The sequence below is a fragment of the Streptopelia decaocto genome (genome assembly GCF_964273445.1).
Source record: "Streptopelia decaocto genome assembly, chromosome: 9".
In the NCBI taxonomy this organism is placed as follows: Eukaryota; Metazoa; Chordata; class Aves; order Columbiformes; family Columbidae; genus Streptopelia; species Streptopelia decaocto.
The window spans coordinates 2466507-2489730 of record NC_138664.1 but is presented as its reverse complement, the minus strand read 5'-3'; the positions used below and the strand labels follow the sequence as shown (position 1 = coordinate 2489730).

Genomic DNA, 23224 nt, shown 5'->3' with positions numbered 1-23224 from the left:
CTGCCTGCTGTTGTGTGGACACCAGGCCCTGCGATGCCGCTGAATCACAACTCCTTCCAGCTCCCTTGCCAGCTGGCTGCAGTTTTGTGGTGCTATTGCTGCAACTTGTTTCATATGGCAGGTAATTCTGCGGAGATGACGCTTTAGGCTACTTTGGGGTTCTTTAGGCTGAAATTGGTGTCTGTACCCCTCCTGCTGCGGGGCTGTGCTCGCAGCCAGAGCCAGGCACTCGATGTTTAATCTGCTGTTGCTTTCTGCACTTTGTGGGACAACAGATATCAGATGATGCTGGGTTTTGCTCATGGTTACTTGTCCTCCTTGCAAGCAGTGCTGAGACAGGCCGCCGAGAGCTACTGAACGTATCCTTGGGCTCTTGGGATGCAAATCTCCTTTCAGAAAGCTGTGGTTAGGGCAGAGCGTTGTTTTCTGGCTGTAGCTCCGATGTGTTTGGTGATGTCCCTGTCAAGCCTGCAGAGGCTGGCATCTCTTTGCAGAAGGGACAGCTGTGGCACAGGCCCCCCACGCTCTGCTCTCCTCCAGAGTTCAGCTCTCATCTCCTGTCGAAAAAATCAAAGCCCAGCAGAGTTTTAAGGAGGAGGTGAAAAGGGGATAAAGCCCATCCAGCTAAGCCCTGTTGAACAGTGTGCAGGGTCCTTCCACTCGTGCGCAGCTGCGAGGATGCACCCGCGCCCTGGCAGAGCAGCCCTGCCTTCTGCTCTTAGCCCAGTGCAGTTCTGCTGGCTTCTAGCTGCGGGTTTGGACAAAGCAACGTTGCTGTGCATGGTTAAACTGGGCTGAGCGAAGCACAGTGTGGTGCCCGTGAGGGAAAATCACAACTTGTCTGTAAGTCACCCAAGGACATGTTTTCTGGGATTAGCATTGTTGGATTCTTTGGAGCTAGAGCAGGAGAAAAGCGGTGATAGTCTAATCTCTGACTCTCCTTTTGTATGCAGGGATGTGGCAGCAGCTGTGCCTTTGTCCTCCTCAAACACATTAGCTCTCCGCTCTGTGTCTTCAGCCCGTGCAAACCCGCTCTGGCTCTCCTGAAAAGCAGGAGGTGGCTGCGGTTGTCAAATGTGCCTGGTTTTAATTCATGCAGAACACGGAAAAGGTATCTACAGGAGATAAACCAGTGAGGACAATCCAATATGTGGGAAATTACTAAATGAAACAGTGGCTGTGCATTACGTTTGCTGGTGCAAATAAGCGTGCTCTAGGGCTTCCCTGAGGTACCTGCTGCCACGTTGCTGGTTATGGGGTTTTCTTGCTGTTCTGTAACACGTTGCTGATTGCTGTCAGCGTCAGCCAGCCGTGTCAATGAGGAAGCCAGGCAGATCGGCTCGGTGCACCTTAGCTCAAATTCACTCTGCTGTTGCTATTTATACAGGAAAAAAAATCCCCTGTTTACTCTGTATTATAACAGAAACGCTGAGCTCTGTCCTGCTGGTTGCAAGAAGCATGTAACAGCTTCCTCTGGGCTCCTGCAAGAGCGCAACTGCCCTTCGGGTGTGCGCTGCGGGCAGGTGGCAGCGTTGCTCCCTGCTCTGCCCACACACGCTCCTGGGGTGACTCTGCTGAGCTGGATGCTCTGCTAAGGTGGTCCCCAACTCATCTTGAGCTCGCTTGTCGCCCATGAGCAGCACGTGTGTGTGTTCCAGCACCTGCCTTCCCCGGCCCTCGCGCTGCAAGGGGAGGGTGGTGCGGCGGCGCTGTCTGCTAAAGCTGCAACACACAGCCCCAAATCTGAAATGATGTCGTTGCCGCGGTGCCCAGAGGCCCCTGGGGATCTGGGCTCGTTCTGCTCCTTCCTGCCACAAAGGCGGTGACCCTGGACAGGTGGCTGCTGCTAGCTCGCCTCCTCTGCAGCTCCTTTAGAGGGTGTTAGAGGTGGCTGGAGCTGGTTAACTGCTTGATCCTGCTCCTGTGTAATGGTGCTGCCCTGTCAACATGATTACACCTGCCAAAGCTCCTGTCCCCTGTGACAATATGTGACCGGGGGCTGCTCACATCTGATTTTCATGCAGCATATTGGAGGCTGAGAGCCTGTTTGGGGCCATAAACAGGGTGTAATGGAGGTTTTGGGTGTGATGTGGCAGGTAACGTAGTGACCAAGGGAGGTTTCAGCTGGTAACGGGGCACCAGCAGGGTGTTCCCACGCAGCCTGAGCACACTCACCTGGCAGCAGCCACGTGAGGGGCAAAATGGTTCTTCCCTGTGTCCTGCTGGGGCAGCGATGGGTGGGTGGGTGGGTGGGTGGGCAGCGAGCTGGGGCAGCTCCCCAGGCCCTGAGCACTGCAGGCAACCGGGAACGTGAGCCGCGACCAAGAAACACAGGCTCCTTTTAGGCAGTATACAAGGCTTTAGGCTCAGTTTCACCAGTGCTTAAAGGAGCTTTGTTCTCTGTGCTGGTTAGAGGCCCATTTCCCAGTATCTCAAACAGAAATCTTGTTTTTAGCCTCAAGAAATAAGCTTTTTAATTTACAAAGGCACGGCATTTTTCTTTTTGCTCCTCCCCCTCCCCGCAATGGCTACTGTTCCTTGGACAATGCTGCTCTTTGCTGGGCTCTGCTCTTGAGCTTGTATTTCTTGATTGCTGCTGAAAACAGAGCTTGTCACAATTGCCTTTTTCTCTGGAACTTGCTGTAAAACAGCAGCTATTCTTCACCTCCCACACCGTGATCACACTCATTGGTGCCTGCGAGCTGGGAAGTGCTGGTTAATGTACCGGCCTCCCTCGCCTCTCTGGGGAAATTCCCGCAAGCCCTCCTGACCCCTGGGAAGGGTGACAACGCTTTGGCCGTGGGGCAGCAGGTGCTGGTGCTGTGCGAGGCTCAAGACACAGCTCTTGGGTGATTAGTGAAGAACAGGCTATTGCACTATTGTTTCTTTTTCTTGAAAATGTGCCCTTTCACCACATTGATTTAAAGAGAGTCCCCTTAACCCTTTTCACCTGCCAGCTCTGCTAGCTGCACTAGGACACAGTGGGGATTGCACTGCTGGCAGGGACCCTGCCCACCCCTTTCTTGCTCCCACAGGTACAGAAGGCTCAAATTGCCTTCTGAGGAAGACGCAGCTGGCAGGAGAGCTCAGGAGATGAGGACCAGCACAGGGCAGAGGCAGCTCACAGCCAGGAACTAGTGTCTGCCTGAGCTAAGGCCTGGGGAGGCATCCCGGTCTCCCTTCCTGCCGAAGCGCTGCTGTGAGGCCGGCAGAGCCTCGCCGTGCACTCACAGAAAAGGTGGGATGGTAAGGCTGATCTCGCAGGAAGACAGAATTTGGTTTGTCTGGTTGCATGTTTTTCCATGGCGGCAAAAAGAGAAATCTGGGAGGTCCCCCAAGACAGGAGCCTGGGGGATCCACATCTCCCTGAACATCGGTCCTTGTTGTCCCCGTACAGTTGGCACAGCTTGCTCCCCTCTCCGCTCTCTCCTCCTCACCAGCCAGGGCACCATGGCCTCTCCATCCCAGCAGTTTCTTCCAGCTGCGTTGACATTGTGCTCTAGCACGGTATTGAAGTGAAAGAGTTAAGAAAATGTCCATGCTAAGAGGGTTTCTGTGTTCTATGTACAAGCAATAGTGCTGTTAATCACTTCTGAACATTTCCTATCCTTTTGTGCTCAAAGCCATCTTTAAAGCTTCATGAGAAATTAGTCACTCTTTGCAACTTGCGGCAGGTCCAGGTTTTGCCTTTGGGTTTGATTCTGTGAGCAGCCTGAGCCACCCTCCTCAAAAAGGGTTGATTCAAAAGCCGCTGCTTCCTCTCTGAGCCATATTTCACCACTGGAGTCTGGACTGGGGGTTTTCCCTATTTTATAGCAGCAACTATTGCATCTTTTAGGATTAATGCATAGCTTTCATACAAGAGGAAAAAAAATGCACCGGCTGTGGTGAGCTCTCAGTCTCTCTCCAGCTCTCTGCCCATGATTTCCTCCTCCTGTCACAGGCACCAGCAGCTGATTTACAGCACTGAACGCAAGGAGAGACTGAGGCCGGTATCACTGTGAGCATGAGGAAGGTGAACTCTGTACTGACTATGTAATGAGAGAAAAGACCTCAGCTAAGGGAGAGAACCGAGGCTGGTTCTCCCTTCTCGGCCTGACCCCCGTGATGCCGCATTTCTCTGCCCACCACGCCACCCCAGGCATCAAAACCCCGTGGGGAGCCCAGGGAACTCGTGCTGAGTAAAATAAGCCTGGCTCGCTGCTTTCGCTGCCCGAGCTACACGCAGCGGGGCAGACGGGCTCCCCCCGGCCGGGGCTGGCTGCGGCCGCTGGGACAAGCCTGTCCCGCCCTCGGTGCCGAGCGGGCAGCCCGGGGGCTCAGCCCTGGGCTGTGCCTGTGCCGCGGGGGCAGAGGGACCTGCCGGCACAAGGGGCTTTGAGGGGATTTTCACCACCCCCGGGGGTCCCTGCCCGCCCCCCCGTCCCCCTCCCCGGGCGCTGAGGGCGCGTGAGCCAGGGGCGGGCGGCGATTGGCTGCGAGGCGCACCCCGGGGGCCGCCGGGCCGCGGCCGCCCGCCGAGCGCCATTCACGGCGCTGCCCGCCTGCACGCGCCCAGCCTCATTCACAAAAAAACTTCATTCATAAAAGCGGCGGCGGCGGCGGCTGCAGCGGGGCCGGCGCGGCGGGGGCGGCTCGGGCGCTGCGGGGCCGCTGCCCCCCGGCTCTGCGGGAAGCGGCGCCGGAGGCGCAGGAATATTCACTTGTTTCTGGATTATGGTGCTGAAGGACTTTGCAGCGAGACTGACGCCGGGAGCTGCCGGCGCTGTTCAGTATTTTTCTTAAAATACTGGTTGTGTGCGTGACCGCGGGGCAGGAGCGCTGCAGCGCAGGGATGCTCTTCTCCTTTGGGGCAGCCGACGATGGACATGCAGAGAGCTGGGCACCTGGCGGGGTTCGTGCCGGTCTGAAAATGCGTTTGTGCTTGTAGCTCTCTTGCTCTGCTTTGTCCGGAACATGGGTGAGCTTTCGGTGCAGTCAGGACTCCGCGGCTAACGATGCTACACGGCGAGGCTTTAGGGCTGGGCGGCTTCTGGTGCCTGGCTTGAGGCAAGAATGAAGGCAGGTTTGGGTAGCAGCTCTTCAGCTTAAGCCGCTGTACCACTGATGTGCTTTTCTGTGTGCTGCTTTTATTACTGCTTAAAAATACCAGGTGTCCATGCAGGTTTAAGCTGCGTCCATTGAAGAAAATAAGACACTTGAGAGGGAATCAGCAAAAATATCCAATAGGTTTCTGTTTTTTAAGTTGTTTGACTTGCTTGATTTCCATATACTTTATCTACAAGAGCCAATTTATGCGAGAGTATCCAGTTACGGAACTGCCAAGGCTATGAGAGAACGCAGCCAGCAAAGCCTTGGTGGACACGTCCTGTATGTAGGGTTGTTCAGACATCCAGGAATGCTGCACAGGGCTAAGTACAGCCGGTTCAGGAACGATTCGATAACATCCCTAGATGAAGGTACACAAAGTACGTCTTTAAACATCAAAGGTTCTTCCTCCTCTTCCCATTCTTCAACACCCAACATACTGACGGAAGATGTCTCCTTGGGGCCACAGGACACCTGCAGCACCCTGTGCACGCTGATCCCTCGGATGGCCAACATTAAACTTGCCAACCCGTCAAATCTGCCAGGGCTGAAAAGCTTCTGCCTGGGAATGAAAGAGGTGCCAAGAATTAAACTCATGGAGTGCGTTACCATCCCGAGCAGCCCAACCTCGCCTGAGATCACCTGCCTCTCGGCCTCCTACCCACAGCCTGACGTGGACAGGCTGTCCGTGACCCCAAAGCCGGCGGGTGAGTGCGCCGTGCGGGGAGCCGAGGAGGCCGCTCCTGTGGGCAGGCAGGACAGGAGCCTCGTGCAGAGCGGTGAAAACCTGGGGGAGCCAGGAGCGACCTACAGCGTGCGGGTGAGTACTTCTCACAGGGTGTTCATTCTCTGACAAAACAAACTGTGCAGGTGGCTGTAGGGTGGCCTCTGTGTTCCCACTCCTGGAGCTAGTGCCCCGAACCACTGACTTCCCCCGTATATTTCCTGTCCCCTAATGTACATAGGGCTGTGGTGTCAAACTGACGGAGTTAAAAGGACCACAGCTGCTCCCAGAGGTAACACAGCATCCATTTCCAAAAGCCTATCTTTAGATTCTCTGAGGAGTACAGCTGAGCTGCAATTAAAACAGGAGTTGCTTTGGCCTGAAGTGCATGTTGGAGGAGGAGGAGGCCCATGAAAAGGGCTTCCCGTCCCTCGCAGCACAGCTCCCAGGCACTAGGCTGCATGTTGGCCCACGCTGCTGACACGTTTGTCACAGCGGGTGTGGGAGAGCTGCTGAGAGCGGGGCTGTGGCTGCTGCCCAGAGCACCTCGTGTCTGTGCCTCCTGCCCCGGGCGGGGAGTGGACAGGATGAAACAGCCGCCCTCCTCCTTTGATGGGCTGTGTCTGATTTTTGTGGTGAAGGATGTACAGAAAACCCTGCCTATTTCTTCAGAAGACACCCTGAAATATCCTTCCTGGGAATTTTTCTCTTGTGGACTGGGGTTGGTGGGTATCATCTGCTAATTAGCAGTCAGTGGCCAAGAGGATATCAGGCCTTCTGGGCTTGGTGCTTTCATTCCCGCCACCCCTGCCACACTTGGTGGCTTTCTAGTTTTCTTTTCCTCTCTGGACTTTATATTTCTGTAGCTAGACCTTGCCATTTGCTGGCCATTGTTTCCTTCTTTATGCTCTCAGCCTCTGACCCTGCACGTTTTAGTGCTTACGCTTCAGCTCTCAAAAGCACCCCTGGGCAAAAACTGCCCACGTCTTGCATGGAGGGAGCCAGTACAGACCACAGGGAAAAGGCCAGGAGAGCAGTTTAAACCTGCCTCAGAAATACTCATGTAATGGCTGCACTGGCCAAAAGGGCTTCTGTAGCTCTCACAGCGCTTGTGCCTGTCCCAGACATGCAAGGGGGACCACAGGAACAGGCTGTACAAGGGTGTATTAACCCATGTCTATTCCTCCTGGTGAACTGCAGGCAGGGCGCTGAGAGTGCGTGTGTGAGTTCTCAGTTTCGTGTACAGGAGGTGTCAGAATGTGCCAGAAGGAGTAAAAAAAGCCAGAAGCCACGCAAAATTTGTGTCTCCTGTGTGATGTTTCACAAGCAGAAAACTCTAAAGAATGGTGCAAAGCCAAGAAAAATCAATCAATCCCTTTCCAAATGCAGCAGGAGGACAGGCAGGTCAGAGGCGAGAAGAGCAACAAGGGGAAATAGCCATAGTCACCTTTCCCCAAGCAGGAGCGAGACTCCTGCCTGGTGTCCAGCAGCGGTGACACAGCTGGTTTGATGGGATGTTGGCTGAAAGGTGACAGAGCCCCAGCCTGGCACCCGCTGCTCTGAGTGGAGCCACAGGAGGCCCCGGGACATTCTCCTGGGGTGCAGCAGGTGGAGGGAGCCAATAATGCCATGTTGCTATGTGTTCTTTTATGCTTATTTTTCCTTACATTCTCATAGTAATGATGTCTTGACACCAGCAAGCTGCTAAAATAGGTGAATGAACATGTCGGGTGTGACTTACTGTGACAGTGCAAGGGCCATGGCAGCTCCAGGAGCCGCGCGTTTGGCCGGCCCGCAGACAGGCCTGTGCTTGGGGATGGCATCAAGATGCCCAGCACACAGGACCTGAAATGTTCATGCCAGAGGCACACTCAAAGAGTTCAGTTTCTGACATGGGGAGGAGACCCAGGGAATTCCTTGGGTTTTTGCCGTGTCCCAGGGCTGAGAGCGGCAGCACCGAGGTGGCACCCGCCAGGGAGCACACGAACAAGAAAGGCAGAAGAGTGAGAAGAGAAGGACTTGACGGGAAGGTTGTGTGAAGCAGGGAAGGGCTCGTCCCCTCCTGCTGCTGCTGCCCAGGGTGTATTTCCAGTATGGTTTTCCACTAGTCTTTCTGGAAGTCACCCCATTTCATGGGCAGTGCCTCTGAAGGGTGGCATCGCCTCCCAGCGCAACAGGAAAATGTTGCTTTCCTGCATCTTTCCTACATCTTCCTGCTACTGTTGTTCCCGCAGCTGTGGGCCTGCAGGAGCCAACCCAGGAGAGCTGCAAGAGCATTGCCAATGCTTCTCCTGTGCTTGTAATAATTGTGGTAGTTCAGCTGTAGCCACTTCCCTGATGCGCAGCACCCGGACACCGTGCCTGGAGAGCTGCTCCGTCCCCTGCACCCTGCATCGCTGTCATCAATAAATAACTACAGGCGTACGCACAGCCGGGGCTCTCGCAGGAAGGAGATGGGCGCTGGTGATTCACGGCTGCAGAGCCGCAGCTGTGAGTCGTGAGTGGGGGGCTCAGGCTGCGGGGTGCAGGGTGCAGGGGACAGCACCGCCGCTGAGCACCCCGTCCCACGGGCTGCACCTGCCCCCGCTGGCGCTGCCTCCAGGGCCCGGGGAGCGGCTTCTTAACAGAAACCCGCACCTTTCTGAGCCGTTTGCTTTGTCACAGCTGGGAGCATGGGGACAGGGCAGCGCCAACCAGTTCTGTTGGAGCCCTGGCCTGAGTACAGCACTGCAGAAAGTGGCTTTTCAGCACAACTGAAAAGAAAAGGGAAATGCATGTGTGTGTGTATATATATATATGTATATATATATATACATATATATATATATACCCATTTTCAAACTTTTCCCTAGGTTTTTTCTCCAAATTTATTTTAAAATTGAAAAGGCATGAATGAAAGGGTCAAACTCTTCCAGGAAAACTTCCGTTTAGCAAAAGCCATTCTTCATCAGAGAAAGGCACAGCTTGGTGCCCCTTGGGGCAGAGGCTGCGCCGCGTGGGCAGGAGGAGCTGCACAGACCAAGGGCCTTTCTCTCTGTCCGCCCCGCTGCTGCTACCAGGAGGAAGGTCAGAGCAGGGCACGTCCGTGAGGCAAAGTCCCTTGGCACTTGCCATCCTCAGAGAACAGCAATACAGGGGCTTAGGCTAGCACTGAAGAACCACTAGTGGGTTTTTTGGTGTTCTTTACAGTCTTTAATCCTTTTTTCTCCCACAAAGGTGTCCGGTCTGTTTTCTAGCCTGGTTTGCTTTTCAGCCCCAAAGCCACCACAGGCAGCATCTAAGGAAGGGCTGAGAAAACTCCCACCAAAACTACAGTGATCTGTGCATTGCTCCTTCCCCGCATCCCTGGCTGAGTGAAAATGGGGGGATCTCCAACCAGGTGCTGCAGCACGTAAGAGTGTGTCCCCAAGCCCGGCAGCCAGCTGGGAAAACAAATGCTTCCATTGAGTGGGCTGCCCGCAGTGCTCCTGTGCCACAGCACTGCTGCTCGTGGCCAGTTCCTGCCCAGGCCGCTGTGTTATGTTTCTGCAGGATTTGAACCTAGTCTCACATATGTTTGGACAGAAGCTGTTTAGCAGCAGCACAGTTCCTGACTGCCTCTCTGAGCAAACCCTGTTGCTTGGGTTCATTATTAGTTGGATGTGGGGTCTGTAGGAGCTGCTCATGGCATTATACATGAATTAATGCCTGTTAACTAATATGTAAAATGGCAAGGCTGCAGCTGTGTTGTTTAATTAGGAGCTCCGTGCGCTGCTCCCTGTATCAGTCCTGCGGGTGAATCACTGGCTGTCATTGGAGCTGGAGCCACTAACTGCGTTATAGCAGGGAATGAAATGAGACGTGGGTCTGGATTAGAGTGTGCCTGAAAAGCTTATTCACATGGGCCCTGTCTAGTGCCTTCATACCTCCTCCCACACAGTCCCTGATCCTGTTTGCAATCACTCTCCGTCATCTCTTGTAAATACATGTGAAAGGATGTGTGCATCTTCAGCAACCAGCCTCCCTCCCACGCCTCCCCCCTTCCCGGTGGCGCAGGGGAGCAGCAGCCAGCCCCAGATCGAGCTCTGGGTTCAAACACCGAGAACCAAAGTGCCCCGGTGCTGGTGTTCTCCCCAGCCCTTTGCAGGGAGATGCAGGGACCTCTCACTGTCAGAGGAGCTGTTTTCTTTCCAGTAGGGGCCAGCGAGTCTCTCCTTTCCCTCCCGAGAGCCGTCACCTGTCCTGGCAAGAGCCCTCCATCCTACTGCTGACACATCAGTGGGTACAGCATCTGCTTGCTTTGGTGATGTCAAGTCTTAAGCTCTCAATGTGTTTCAGTGTGGGCATTTTATTTTTCTATAGGTAGCTGAATTATACCTGTGCCCATGGCCCTGGGCGGGTTCCAGCAGCCTCCTGCCTGTGTCCAGCTTCCCCAGTGAAGCTGCACTCCTTCCTCAGACCAACCTGTGCACCCCTGGCACCGCTATTGCCGTGTTCCAAAGCCACCTGGCCGACAGCTTGGGCTCCTTGCAGGGCAGGGGGTCTCATCGCTGTGGCGGTGCAGAGAGCGGCTGTGCGCTGCTGCGCCCGCCTCTCCCGGGGTGCTGTGCGAGGGCACCCGCAGCTCCTGCCCTGCTGATGCTTTGGCTTAACCCCCCTGGAGCAGGAAAACAGGAGCCTCAACCCTGAATCTCCAGATGAGCCCCCTGTTTTTTCATGGGAGCTGCTGTTTGGGTGATCAGGATGGGGAGTAGGGGCACCACCTGAACTGGAGTCCAGGTGCAGGAGAAGTCTCTGACATGGGCACTGTCATTGTCCCCCACCTTCCCCTTTCTCTCATACTCATCACACTCAGCTATGGAGGCATTCTCTTTACTGTGTTTATATGTTAATTGTCTTTTCTTCCTCAGAGAGCATCTTTGGTTTTCTTGACTAGGCTTCTGCTATCCCATTGTCCTTTCTGTGTTCTCCATGGGCTTCTTCCCAGCTCTGTGACCCCAGCTCCCTCTGCCCCAATCCCAGACCCACAGTGTCCCCAGCATGCCCAGGGCTCTGCTGGTTCTATGGAGCCTCCTACTGAGATGTGAAGGTTCAGCCAGTACTGACTGTGTTGGTTTCAATAACCAAGAGCGGCTAAAATAGAGATGCAGTGAGGTGCTATGTTAATGCACTTCCCTACTCAGGCTTTTAAAGAAAAAAAGAAAAAAGGTCTTTTGTGAATCATTGATAAGTTCAGCTTCACTCAGGGTCACTTATGCAAAAACCTAATATTGATTTTTCATCTTTGCTTAGAGTAGCTTCCTACGCATCTGTTCAGGATGCAATGGGGACTCACTTATCAGCATATGACTCACCTACTCCTCTAAATCTTGCTTTTCTCAAGGATAGGGGGGCAGCTCACAGGATGCTTGACCTTATACTGTAGGATCTGAGGTCTCTGCTATGCTACGAGCTGAGGTTCTAGACATATTTTCCACGTTTGCTTTGTTCCCATTAAGCAGGAATATCTTTAACAAGTAAGATAGTTCTCAGCGTCCTTTACAAAGTCATTAAATGTTCATTAGGGAAGCCGTTCTGCTAACCCTTCAGATTCTTATTGATGTCCTTCCAGGGCGCTGACCTAATTCTGGAGTTCTCCCAAGGGTTACATTGCTATCTGGAAAGAAACCAAAATAGGGATAATATAATTGTTGTGGAATCCCTGCCTGACTGCACACATACGTTTCTCTTTTTAACACACACACACACACACACACACACATTCATTTCTGAAAGTCTGCAAAGCTGAATCAGATACCTAAATCCAACCGCCTCTGAATGGCCCAGCAGAAAAATCGATTCAGAGGCAAAGTGACGCAGAGGAGGTCGATACGGTACCTTTCTCTGGACACAGAGCGCTTCCTTCATCCATTCGAAACAAGAGGAGCGAGCATGCGCGTCCCTGCCTGGGGTTTCCAGGGGCTCTGCCTTTCTGCAGGAGGGGTCTGCGTGGGCACCGTGGGAGCACTGCGGGGTGTTCCCAAAAGCCCTTTTCCCTCCCGGAGAATTCGTTGTGGAAGAGAGGGTGCAAACATAGAGACCCAGACCTATGGCAGCCTCGTGAAACAGAGATGTCAGAACACTCCAACAGCAGAGAAATAGATATCAACTGAAATGCTGAAGGAATTAGTAAGATATGTTTTGGAAAAGGTAAACTCAGTGGATAGGCTTAGCCTAGCATGCTCCATTGAGATGAAAATGTTCCATAGGTTTGTACATAACATCAAAGGATTCTGTGGGCTGACATGCCGTCACATTCTTGATGTTTCTGAAATTTAGTCCTATGCAAATCCCAAACAAGTATTAAAAATAGCCCCCAGCTCTGCCCCATACAACAGAAGCGTGGAAATCAGCTGCTAATTTAAAGCAGGTCAGTTTATAGTGCTGGCTCTTAAGAGCTGTTGCAACGAGCTGGAATTGCAGCTCTACGTCCATCTTCTCTAGAGGTTATTTGTCATCAGACGTGCAGCAGCATGGAGCCAGTGGTTTCCTCGTGGCCGGTAACGCTTCCTGCTGCTCTGCAGGGACGTGGAGCTGTCCTGCGTGGGGCTGGGGCGCGTCCGTCGGTGCTGCAGGGCGTGCAGAGCCCTCTGCCCCCGCGGCATTTCCCTCCAGCGTTCCTGCATTTCTCCCAGCTCAGCACCACAGGCTAATCAGTGGGAATAAGCAGAACTGGAAAAAAGGAATGACTGAAATTTTGTGCCTCCAGAGTGCTTTACCTTTTTTTTTTTTTTTTGTACTATCTTATTGAAACCACTGGTATCTTTATTGTTCTTCTCTACCCTTTTCAGTAAAACAAGATCTATTTAAGAAGCAGCTTTAGGATGGCTGATTTGATTTTCCATTTAGACTGTGGTTCTGCATATACTTAGTGGGCTGAAATCACATTTACTTCCTTCTGTGCTCTTCCTCTTACCTGTCTGCTAGATATTAACATAGTCCTCCTTTCCCTCTGTGTTCCCCAGTACATGGGCTGCATTGAAGTGCTGCAGTCGATGAGGTCCCTGGATTTTGGCACACGAACGCAAGTCACCAGGTAGGTGGTATCAAACTGAAATTCAGCCCAGGAATGACAAACCCAAGCAATGATTTCTGTATAAAGCCAAGGGTACATGCCAATCTCTGAGACATTTTTGAATAGGAGTTTGCATGTTTTGTTTTCTCTTTTCCTAAGCGATGATTTGAATTATTTGATCATTACAATAGGCTATTTGCGTTGGAAAATGAATTGTTGCAGCCACAGATTGAGTTTCTCTCCCAATTCTTGTTCTGGATGCAGAGAGCCTCCCCTGCAGCTGCAGCTGCAGCCAGGCCATGCCCATGGGCTCCGTGCTGCCTGCACCGTGCACCGCTCACCCAAAGCTCAGGGTGAACCTGCCTGGGTGTCACAGGTCTCGGCAGCGTTGCTCCACACCTTGTGCAGAAGGTGCCGTCAGTCCCTCAATCTAACAAGGGAATGCATTTTCATCAGATGTATGGCGTTGCTTGACCCCATGTGCTCATTTGGAAGCGGAGTCACAAGGGGAGCTTGCTGAAATACAGCCGTTTCCAACTGTACTGCAGGCTTAAGTTTCCAGGCTGCAAATCAGAAAAAGATGAATATTTTGCTCTCAGATACGACTCAATGTGGTTTAAACATGAAATGTTTTGTGGTCTACTGAGAAGTTTGCAACTTCTGCAGATTGCTGCCAGTTGTTGAGCGTAGATCATTAATATGTCATTAATGCACCCATGAGGCTGTTGAAATGTCCTGTCAGGAGCGGAAAAGCCCGGTTTTATTTTCGCCTTTGTTCTTGTAAGTCTGTCAGTGCAGGAGTGTTTGAGTGTTCGTAATAAGCAGCCTGTTCCCACTCGGAGCACTGCACGCCGCTGGGATGGACTCACGGTCCCGCAGCCGGGACTAGTGCTCTGCTGGCCATCCCAGCACCTCCAGAGGTTTTTTGGAGGGATGGGTGGGTGCAGAGTGTTTTGGCCCCGCCTTAGACATGTTCCCTCCTCCCCTCGGCTATTTTTCTGCCATGGTTCATGCTGAGGATGCCAGGAGTGTGGTTGAGGCTTCCTGCACCTGCCCAGCTCTTCCTTCCTGCTGGTGGATGGTTTACAGATGCTCTTTTTCTTCCTCAAGTGTTCATATCAAAGAAATCCTGGAGAAGGGAAAGGAACATGAAGAGATAAGTGTTACATTTCTACCTATTGGCTCCCAGACTTATCCACTAAAAGGAATAAACTGAAAAACTGGAGTCCTTAACTGCGTATATACCGCACTCGAAAGCTGCCTGATTTGTTTTACATTCAAAATCAGCAGTTGTTGACATTTACAATCAGCAGAAGCACACACTCACCCCGTTCCTGTGTGTGTACATGGAGAAGTGCCTGAGATACAAATGCAGTTCCCTCAGCCTGGTCGGTCACTCATCCCAGGGAGCCAACCCGTAGGCTTAGCCTAAAGCAATGAGCCCGGCACACTCAGGCCAAGCCACTGCATTCAGCAGCCTCGGCCACAGGGAGGTTATCGCCTCCTTGGGGTATGTGTGCTGCTGCACTTACAGAACGGAGATTTGGACAGTTTGTCTGGAAAATAATGAATATGAATTACTGTGCAACTGGAGCTTGCCAACTTAAATTTGGCTCAAATAGTAAGGTTTTGTTAACGAGAGCTATGTGAAAACTTAACAATGGAAATATTTCCATCATCTAAAAAAAATGCCACTGCTGACCTTAATGGGCTCTTTTGTGCATGAGAAATTCAAAACTTAAACTGTTTGCAAACCAAATGCTGAAGTGCTGAGTTCATGCATGCAAACTTTAAAGTTCGATCGATTACAAGCTGACTGGAGCGAAGATAACATTGATTATTCCCCTATTGTTCTTCCAGGGGAGTAAGTTTATAGCCAGCATGCACAATGCACCAACCAAAGAGTTATTGCAAATGGTCCCATTTTAATATTCTCTGTTATTTGTACTGGGGGTTAAAAAATATTTTCACTCTGATGGCATTTCACTAAACAGAGAAGCATCTTTGGTTTTAAAATGATGTAAAAAGGATCTCTAATTATTCCTGCTCTCTGCCTTGCTTTATGTGTATTTGCATCCTTAGTCTCCTCATCTCTAAAATTAGAGGTATTTACGTACCTCACACGAACGCTGGAAAGATCAACAAGCTCATGTTTGCCAGAGTGCTACGAGGAGTCCAAAGAGATGAGCGTGGAGGGTTTATTTTCTAGTTTCTTGCTGGACTTGCATTTTCAGAGTCACTTACCAGGCACAGGATCGAGGAAGTCAGGAGGTGGCCTTTCCGGCACTCTGAGTGACCACGGCCGCAGCACAGCCAGGGAAGGGCTGCCCACCGGGGTGCTCTCTCCCCTCCGTGCCTGGATGGTGAGGTTGCCAGAGGGGGTTTCACTGCCGCAGTTTTCTCTCCCAGCTTTCTGCCCTGCCAGCCTGTGACCCAAGTCTTACGCTTTTCTGACAACCCTCCCATTTTGCGTAAATATATGACCTCAAATTCCATGTAGGTGATAAGTTTAACACCAAGAAATAACAGCAAAGGTAACAAGTTCTTCTGCTTGAGAAGCTTTGCATTTTTTTGAATGGCCCCTTCTTAAATCAAGCGTATTATTAGTCATTATGGTTGGGCATTTGTGGGAGAAGAGATTTCGTATCTCAGATCGGGGTATTAACTTGCAAACTTGAAAATGGTCAGGCAGCAAAGGGCATCTTTAGCGTTCTGCTGGGGAGGGCTGGTGGAAGAAAGCTGACTTTGTTTGGAAGATTAATTTCAACTTTGTTGAGACACACAATCCCTTTCTGTTGGATAGTGTAGGCACAGCCCTAGATGCTTAAAAGCAATTCTTCAACAGCATGCTTACTTGCTTACATCAGCCCATCTCTCGTCTTTGAGTCTCATTTGGGGGAACAATGAACAAAGCGGCTCAGTGTTACTGCCAGCGCGTCGCTCTCCCGCTCGCTCGGGCTCGCGGAGGAGCAGCGAAGAGCATCTGCCGTGGGCTTCACTGCAGAGGTGTAGACCCTGAAAAAACCTGTAGCCTGTACAGCTGAGCTGATCTAAAAGCTTATGGATGCCAAAAATGGGGCTGTCCTTGTTACTCCCTCCTGCCCCAGTGCATGCTGAGCCCTTGCTGATGGCCACAGCGTGGCTGGGTGGCTGCTAACAGGGCAGAGGGAGCAGTGCATGTGGGGGCATGGGGGCGCACCAGATTTTTGGGGGAGAAGGCAAAAATTCCCAGCGCCACCAGTTCCCGCAGCACTCGGCTGCACGGGGACCGTGGCACCATCCCGGTTCGGTCCATCTCAGCCCAGGAGGTGAGGAGCTGCCTACAGCAGCGTGCTCAGCAGCCTTGGTGACCCAGTTGAAGAAGTATGGTCCTGCTTTCCCATCCCACCTCCTGGATCCCGTGGAACTGTGCCAGCCTTGATCCTCGCTGATGGTGCCCAGCAGAATAACCCCTGGGAAGCTCCCCCTGCAATGGATGGGCATCTGCCAGGACCAGGTTTGGGACCTCTGCAGCAGGTCAGCTGCTGGAGATGGGCCAGGTTTGGGACCTCTGCAGCAGCTCAGCTGCTGGAGATGGCCCAGGAGACCAAAGTGATGCAGAATAGTATTTTTCAGGATGGTGAAAAGAGCTGACTAGGGAAAGTGAAAACTGTGTCAATGAAATGATGGCCAGTCTATGTAATTGTGTGCACACTGCAGGACCAACAGACAGTGATTCCACTTCAAGTGGCAGAAGATGCCTGAGGAGTCGAGGAGCAAGATGTTCTTTGCCTTAAACTACAAGAACAATTTAAATTCCTTACAGCTCTCCTGATTTCATTCTGTGGCTCTCAGGGTTGAGAAGAGCTGCTGCAGTGGAGTTATCTCATTCAGAGTGATTTAAAAGAAAAACAAAAAAACATCCCCAAACCAAAGTGTTTTGCTTTGGGATGAGTAACAAGGATGGAAGAAAGAAAAAGCAGCAACATGACTGGAATAACAAGTCCAAGTTTTCTGCTGCTGCCTCAGATTTGGAGGATGTCAGACGGACAAGCAAATGCCAGAACCCATAAGGTTGCACATTTCTCCAGAAGGAAGGCGATGATCTATAGAAGCTATGCACAGGTACATGCCATCCAGCAGATCTGAAAGCAGAGACTGCTTGAACAGCTGTAAGGATGAATTAATAGCAGATTTCCAGAAAGAAAGCACAGATACAGTAAATCCTATTTCAGTTTCTCACGGACATATCGAGAGCTTATTTTCTTCCTATTGTACTGTGCAGTTTCTAGGTCATGTCCGCCTGCCCATTAGAAATGACTGAAGGTTAGAAGTGTTGAGGTGTAGCAGTAAGGTGTTACCCAACTGCTGCTCTTCGCCCCTTTAAAATAATATTTGAGAAGGTTTGTTAGATCACCTGGCAGACCACCCAGAGGTATGCAGCAAGACATGCCTGTGAGAAGATTTCTCCTACCAAAAATAGGTAATAGAAACTATGAAGAAGAAATTATTTGCCTACTTTTTGGCTCCTGTTTGCTGGACAAGTGATCCAGAGCGAGGTGAAGTGGGCAGTCACCACACTGGCTTGGACAAGAACTGGACCTGTTGCTGGTAACTTTGCCTACGACTCCTTATTCCACATGGGCTGCCTCAAGCGTGCAAGAACTCATTTGTCACCAAAATAGATGACTTCCCTACTTTTCCCGCTTGTTCTGTATCTGGTTTTCTTTCTAGGTAGAGCTAGACTTGAAGGCTCCAAGCAGCCCTAATGTCTTGGCTCTGATTTTAATTTCCTTTAATATTGAATGAGAAGATGAGCTCTCATTTTCCAAGCTGATTATTGGAATCTGCAAGATCATCCCGCAGGATGCGTTTCCCATTCATTTTTTTTAGTTTTGGCCTTTCTCCTGGTACACCTAAATAAAACAAGAGCTAAAGAAGAAGGATGTCAGGAATTTGCTTCAAAAGCATATTTTCAGCTGGGCAGGGGAAGTGTTTGCTTTAAAAGGCTAAAAAAAGGCGATGTGTAAAAGGCTCTGTTTCTGACCCATCCTGTGCAGCCCACGATGAGGCTCTTCTTCTTCCCTGCTGTTGTCACTCAGAACATATTCATTACATGTTTATAATTTTGCCATGGGTGAGGGTCCATTCGTTTTGACAGTGTCCAGGTTGAATTTCTCAGGATGTTCTCTGACAGGAATATTCAATGCAGCGTCACTGATTTTCAGTGCTGAAAGATACGAACTGAGACCTCAGATTTGATAAAGAACTGGAGAAGCGGCTTACAGCTCCTTTTTTTCTCCCCACTTAAAAGAAACCCCCAAAACCAAAAGAGAAAGCCCAAAGACCAGAAAGGCAATGAGGGCTCTCAGCTGGGCTCACTCAGTGTGCCCCTGCTGCTCTATATAAGAAGGATTAAGGCAGGGAAGGCTTCCTACCTGCCAAACAAGAGACCTATCAGCCATACTGAGAAAAAGGATTTGGAGGCATAAGGCCTTCTGAGTTTCTTGTGGTTAGTTGACTTAAAACAGCAACAACAAAACAAACCCAACAAACCACATTTTCTTTAGGTGAAACTGGTGTGTTGTATGAAGAAAAAGAATCAACCCAACCCAGGCTGCTGAATCATTGTATTTTGTTAAATAGGTTTGTTGGGGTTTGTGTTGGTTTGTGGGGTTCTTTTGTTGGTTTTTTGTTTTAACAGTGGGAGGAAAGAAGAAAGAAAAGCAACTGTGAAAGACCTTCCGGAAGACTGAAGTGTTTTTAAGTGGGATGATGATGATGAATTTCAGGGTTGCTGGCCCCATTACAGATAATGCATGTGAAATGATCCAACAGTTTGTGCTGTATTTTTTCTATTTGTAGGGAAGCAATAAGCCGACTGTGTGAAGCTGTATCAGGTACAAACGGAGCTATAAAAAAGCGCAAGGTAAATACTTTTTTACCTGAACGATTAATTTTCTATATCTGCTTTAGATAAGCTGGATACATGGTTCCCTAACAGGCTTCAGTCTGTGGTGGAGTTAGTGCACATTAATCCATATTTTTTTAAAACGTTTTTCCCATTATTGCCATAAGCCCCATGTATACACATTGTATTCAAGGTTGATATTTGTTAGAAGATCTCTTTGCATTTGATCAAGCCATTATCCTTATTCCTTTTAAGTTCTCAATAAGATACAGTAAAATCTACTTGACTTTATGTTTCTGCCCCTGACAGAATCAACTGACAGTCTCTTTCTTTTTTTCCTTTGTTCAAAGCCTCCGGTGAAGTTTCTGTCTTCTGTACTTGGCAAAAGTAACCTTCAGTTTTCTGGCATGAACATAAAGCTGACCATTTCAACAAGCAGCCTCACTCTGACTAATGTTGACACGCAGCAGGTGAGAGACACATAAATCAGTGTCCTTTTGTCTATGCTACTGTATTCTCCTCCTTTTGTGGCTTCTGAAGGAAAGGCTGGGTGCTTCAAAGGGCAAGCAGCATCCTTTAGTTTTCTTGTATGTGCCTGGTAAAGCTGAATTACATGATGCCTCTGAATTTAAAAATGAGAGCACTTTGGAGGAATTGGACATGTAGAACATGCCCTTCTTGTTTATGATGGTGTCTTCCATGGGGAGAGATCCTTAAGCACTTGGCAAACCGTTTCTCTGCATGTGTCTCTGCCTGTGTAGTGCCTAATAAGCAAGGCACTAGTCCTGACTGGAGTTTCTGACAAGTCCTAGGGAAAAACACCTGATATAAATAATGAGTCAGATCTTGGCTTTGGTGTCATTCAAAGCTATTTTACAGATGCGAAATATATGTGCATAATCAGTTATACTGTGCAAAGACTCTGGGCTCCATCAAGAGCCTGGATCTGCTCTGGAACTGGGGTGTGCTCCCTTCTTGGCAGATGTGACGAGGAGCTTTGTGTTGCCCTCCTAATTACTCCTTCAAATGTTGGCTTCAGTTCCCAGGATGATCTCGTCCAGGGTCACCAGAGGGTTGCATTCCAAGCTGGAGCAGGGGAGCATCAGGGAGCATCAGTTTTGGCTTCCTGGCTCCGAGGAATCATTGCACTGAGCTGATGCCATGCTGAGCATCACGCAGCTCCCGGGGGTTTGCCTGCAGCACAGAGGTCTCTTTTCGCTTGGATCTCTGTGCTAGGAGGAGTAAGGGTTTATGGCACCAGGTTTCCCTTCTTTTCAGGTGCAGCAGTTGAAACTCTGGGGGTTGGAAGCTAAAGCATGGCCCTTCTGACTTGTTCCTGTTTGTAACTGGACTGAAAGCTGGCTGGACAGATCCGCTTCCAAACGCACTGATGTGCCCGGTCACTGCACACACTGGCATGCAGGGCACTGTCTTGAAACTCTTTCTAGGTCTTTCATTACTAGACCTTTGCAAATGGAAAGTCCTATTTATTCTCTTCTTGCCATTATGTTTCAGTGTGTTCACACCTGTGTAATCTACCTCACTTGATTTTGTAACAAAGAGCAGTTTGTCTCCAGAGATGAGGTAGTGTTTGAAACCAAGAATAGTCAATGCTTGATCTAGCTAGTGAAATTTCCACCAGGTAACAGTTTGATGCTAGTGGTGAGAGAGAATACAATCAGTGTCAGTGGGGTCTGTTTGTAAAAACACCACCATTACATATGGCAGGCGTTTAAATAAAATTGTTGGTAATTTTAAAATGAATGAATATCTCAAGACTTCGTAAATGCATCCAGTGTCTCCAGTTATTCCCCTCATTAGCTTCATAGTCTCATTTAGCTTCATACTGACCAGGTTAGAAGCTGGTGGCTGAATTCATTCTGAAAACCCTTTGAGGAAGATTACGTGGGGATCTAGGTGTTGCTAAGTATGAATGGGTAGTCTCAAACATTAGCATTTTATCTCCTTCCTTCACAAATGATATGTGCATGTATTAATGGCTTGGGTAGACAGGAACTAATTGCTTGCTTTATGAAGATATATGCTCTGCTGTTTCCTAAATATGTTGCACATGAGCATGTTTAACTAGTTTATCATGCTTTTCAGATTATTGCCAACCATCACATGCAGTCCATCTCATTTGCTTCTGGAGGTGACCCAGTAAGTATTGATTTATAAGATATACTTCCACAGGTATAATGAAATTATTATGAGAGGAAGAGTACCTGCAGATACTTTGCTTCCTCCCTTCCTCTCCAAAGCACTGAGTACACCGCACTTCTGGATCATGACCAGTAACACAAGAAGGCTGAGGTGCTGAAACTGAAAAGGAGATATGGAATAAACTCAGTGGATCTTTGATAGCTATGCGTAGTTAACTTTCCTGTTGCCCATCAGTCAGCCTCTGTTCATTCAAAAGCCCTTGGACTTAAGGATCTAAAAATAAGAACACACGAACATAGGAATTGCATCAGATCTGTGGTCCCTGCAATCCAATACCTGTCACAAAAGTGGTCAGCACTGGCACCTCTGAATTTTTAGGCTAATTTTGAGTTAAGGAAACAGCTCCCATGAAGCAGATATGGCATAACCACCTTCTTCCTGCAGACGTGAGTTTTTCGCTTAGTATCATAGTCATGAAGTCACTGATGTTTTCAAGCAAGAGCTTTTCTGTCCTGTTCCAAACCCTTTATTGCAATGATTGTTAGGTGGAGAATTTGTCATCCATGAACATGTCTCGTTCCCTCTTCAAATCTGAGCCAGCTCAGCCCTACCAGTATTCCGAATTTCACACTCCGTGGGGTATGAAAAATGGTATTTTTTTTAATCAGTTTTGAATTTTCTGCCCTTCAGTTTTGTCGAATGTCTCCCTGTTCTTGTGTTATGAAACAGGGAAAAGAGAAGGCTCTGGGTCACGCTTTCGATAACACTGGGGCGGTAGCCAGATCCAGCTTTGACTGGAAAATGACAGATCTGCCTCTTTGGATTTAGGAGCAGGGAAGGGAAAATAGCTGGGAACCAGCCCTGTGTGGCGCTTACGGCATTCTGGGAGTCTGAGAGGTTCACGTTTCACCTTAGGGTGCCTGTGCTGTCCTAATACACCGCACTGTGCAGTACAGTCCTTGGGCTTCGCAGGCTCTTCCTGATGTGGATTTCCAGGTAGCTCCAGCATCGCAGTGCTTCATGTCCAAATACCAGTTTTCTTGATAGATAAAACAATTTAAGTATGTCCTCAAGCTGACTTGCGTTTGGCGTATGTACCATGGCCTAGATGCTGGCTGTCTAGTTTGTCTTTATGTAACATTTCCAGTTTGGAAAATTCAGGGATGTGTTTTCAGACCTCTGCTCAGTGGGTTGGATGAGTAATGCTTCACAGCTTGTTTACCTTTTTTTATTTTTAAATATATATTATTTTCTTGCTTTGGTCTTGCACAGTGATCCTATCAGATCTCACAGGCTACACAGGGCTGGGTTTGGTCAGTGCTTATGGGCAGGAGCGCTGAGAGATGTGCTTGCACACGGATGTGCTGCGGGAAATGGGTTTGCTGGTGCAACTTTTCTTACTGGGAGAATCTGTGAAATGCAAGTCTTGCTCAGCAGTGGTAACTAGAAATCTAGTGGCACTTCGTGTAAGGTGCAATTTTGGTAGCTTGTTCAGATACATTTTCCAAAATCCCCTTTCCATTTAAAATGGGCAATAGTTTCCACAGGACCTGTCTCTCCACCTGCCCCCATGTTTAGTGTCTAAGCCCAGTTCAGTGTTGCTCTGCACTGTTAGGGAATAGCAATATTCTGCCTGAGAATAAAGCCTATTGTGGCTTTATTTTAAATCAAAGTCATCCACGCAAACATTACAAAGACATAAAAATAGTAGGTACTGCTCCAGTTACTTTAGTTGCTCTCTAGATCTGATTTATTTTAGAAGTGTATCCTAAAATATTTATGAAATTCAAGAAAAACCTGGAAGGAAATTCAGTTCACTAAATGCATAAGAAATATTTAGCTTGCTTTATTTTAATGATATTAACTTTGGAGATTTTTTAAAAATGATCTAGGACAAGTTCTGCTGGCCCTAAGACCGGCCTGTCGTGTCATTCATTGTGAATTACTAACTGATTGTTCTTGTGCATATTGCAGAAGGGGGCCTTGTTTCCTGCCAGCTGATTGCATCTTCCCTCAGGAGAGCCATGCCTTTAAGCTGCAAATTGCATTTTCCCCATCACGCCTTAAAGATCCAAAATAACAAAATGCATCTTTAATAATTAAAAGAATGTTATTCATTACCTCACCATCTTTACTATAACGCTGAATTATCAAGTGACTCTTTGCTTTAGCAGTATGACTAGAAATGTTAATTTTTCTATGCCAGTTCACTTTTCGGTTTCACTAGAAAAAAAGTAGAGAGTTATTTCATTGTTGGCTGGAAAGAGAATCTGAAACAGACAACTGGGGTTGTCTGATCTCAGCAGTGGCCTTGAGATCCAAAGTG

General features: G+C 49.3%; 1 protein-coding gene across 2 annotated transcripts in view; it reads left to right on the top strand.

Annotated features, from left to right (window-relative positions):
• Positions 1–4538: 4538 nt before the first annotated feature.
• SHC4 (SHC adaptor protein 4) overlaps positions 4539–23224 on the top strand; it is a 29742-nt gene continuing 11056 nt past the window's right edge. For both annotated transcript variants that reach the window (XM_082060888.1, XM_082060887.1), the window contains exons 1-5: positions 4539–5908; positions 12796–12866; positions 18690–18753; positions 19086–19205; positions 20842–20895. In XM_082060888.1, coding sequence (XP_081917014.1) covers positions 5330–5908; positions 12796–12866; positions 18690–18753; positions 19086–19205; positions 20842–20895 — 888 coding nt within the window. In that variant the 5' untranslated portion in view covers positions 4539–5329. The remainder of the gene's footprint in view (positions 5909–12795; positions 12867–18689; positions 18754–19085; positions 19206–20841; positions 20896–23224) is intronic.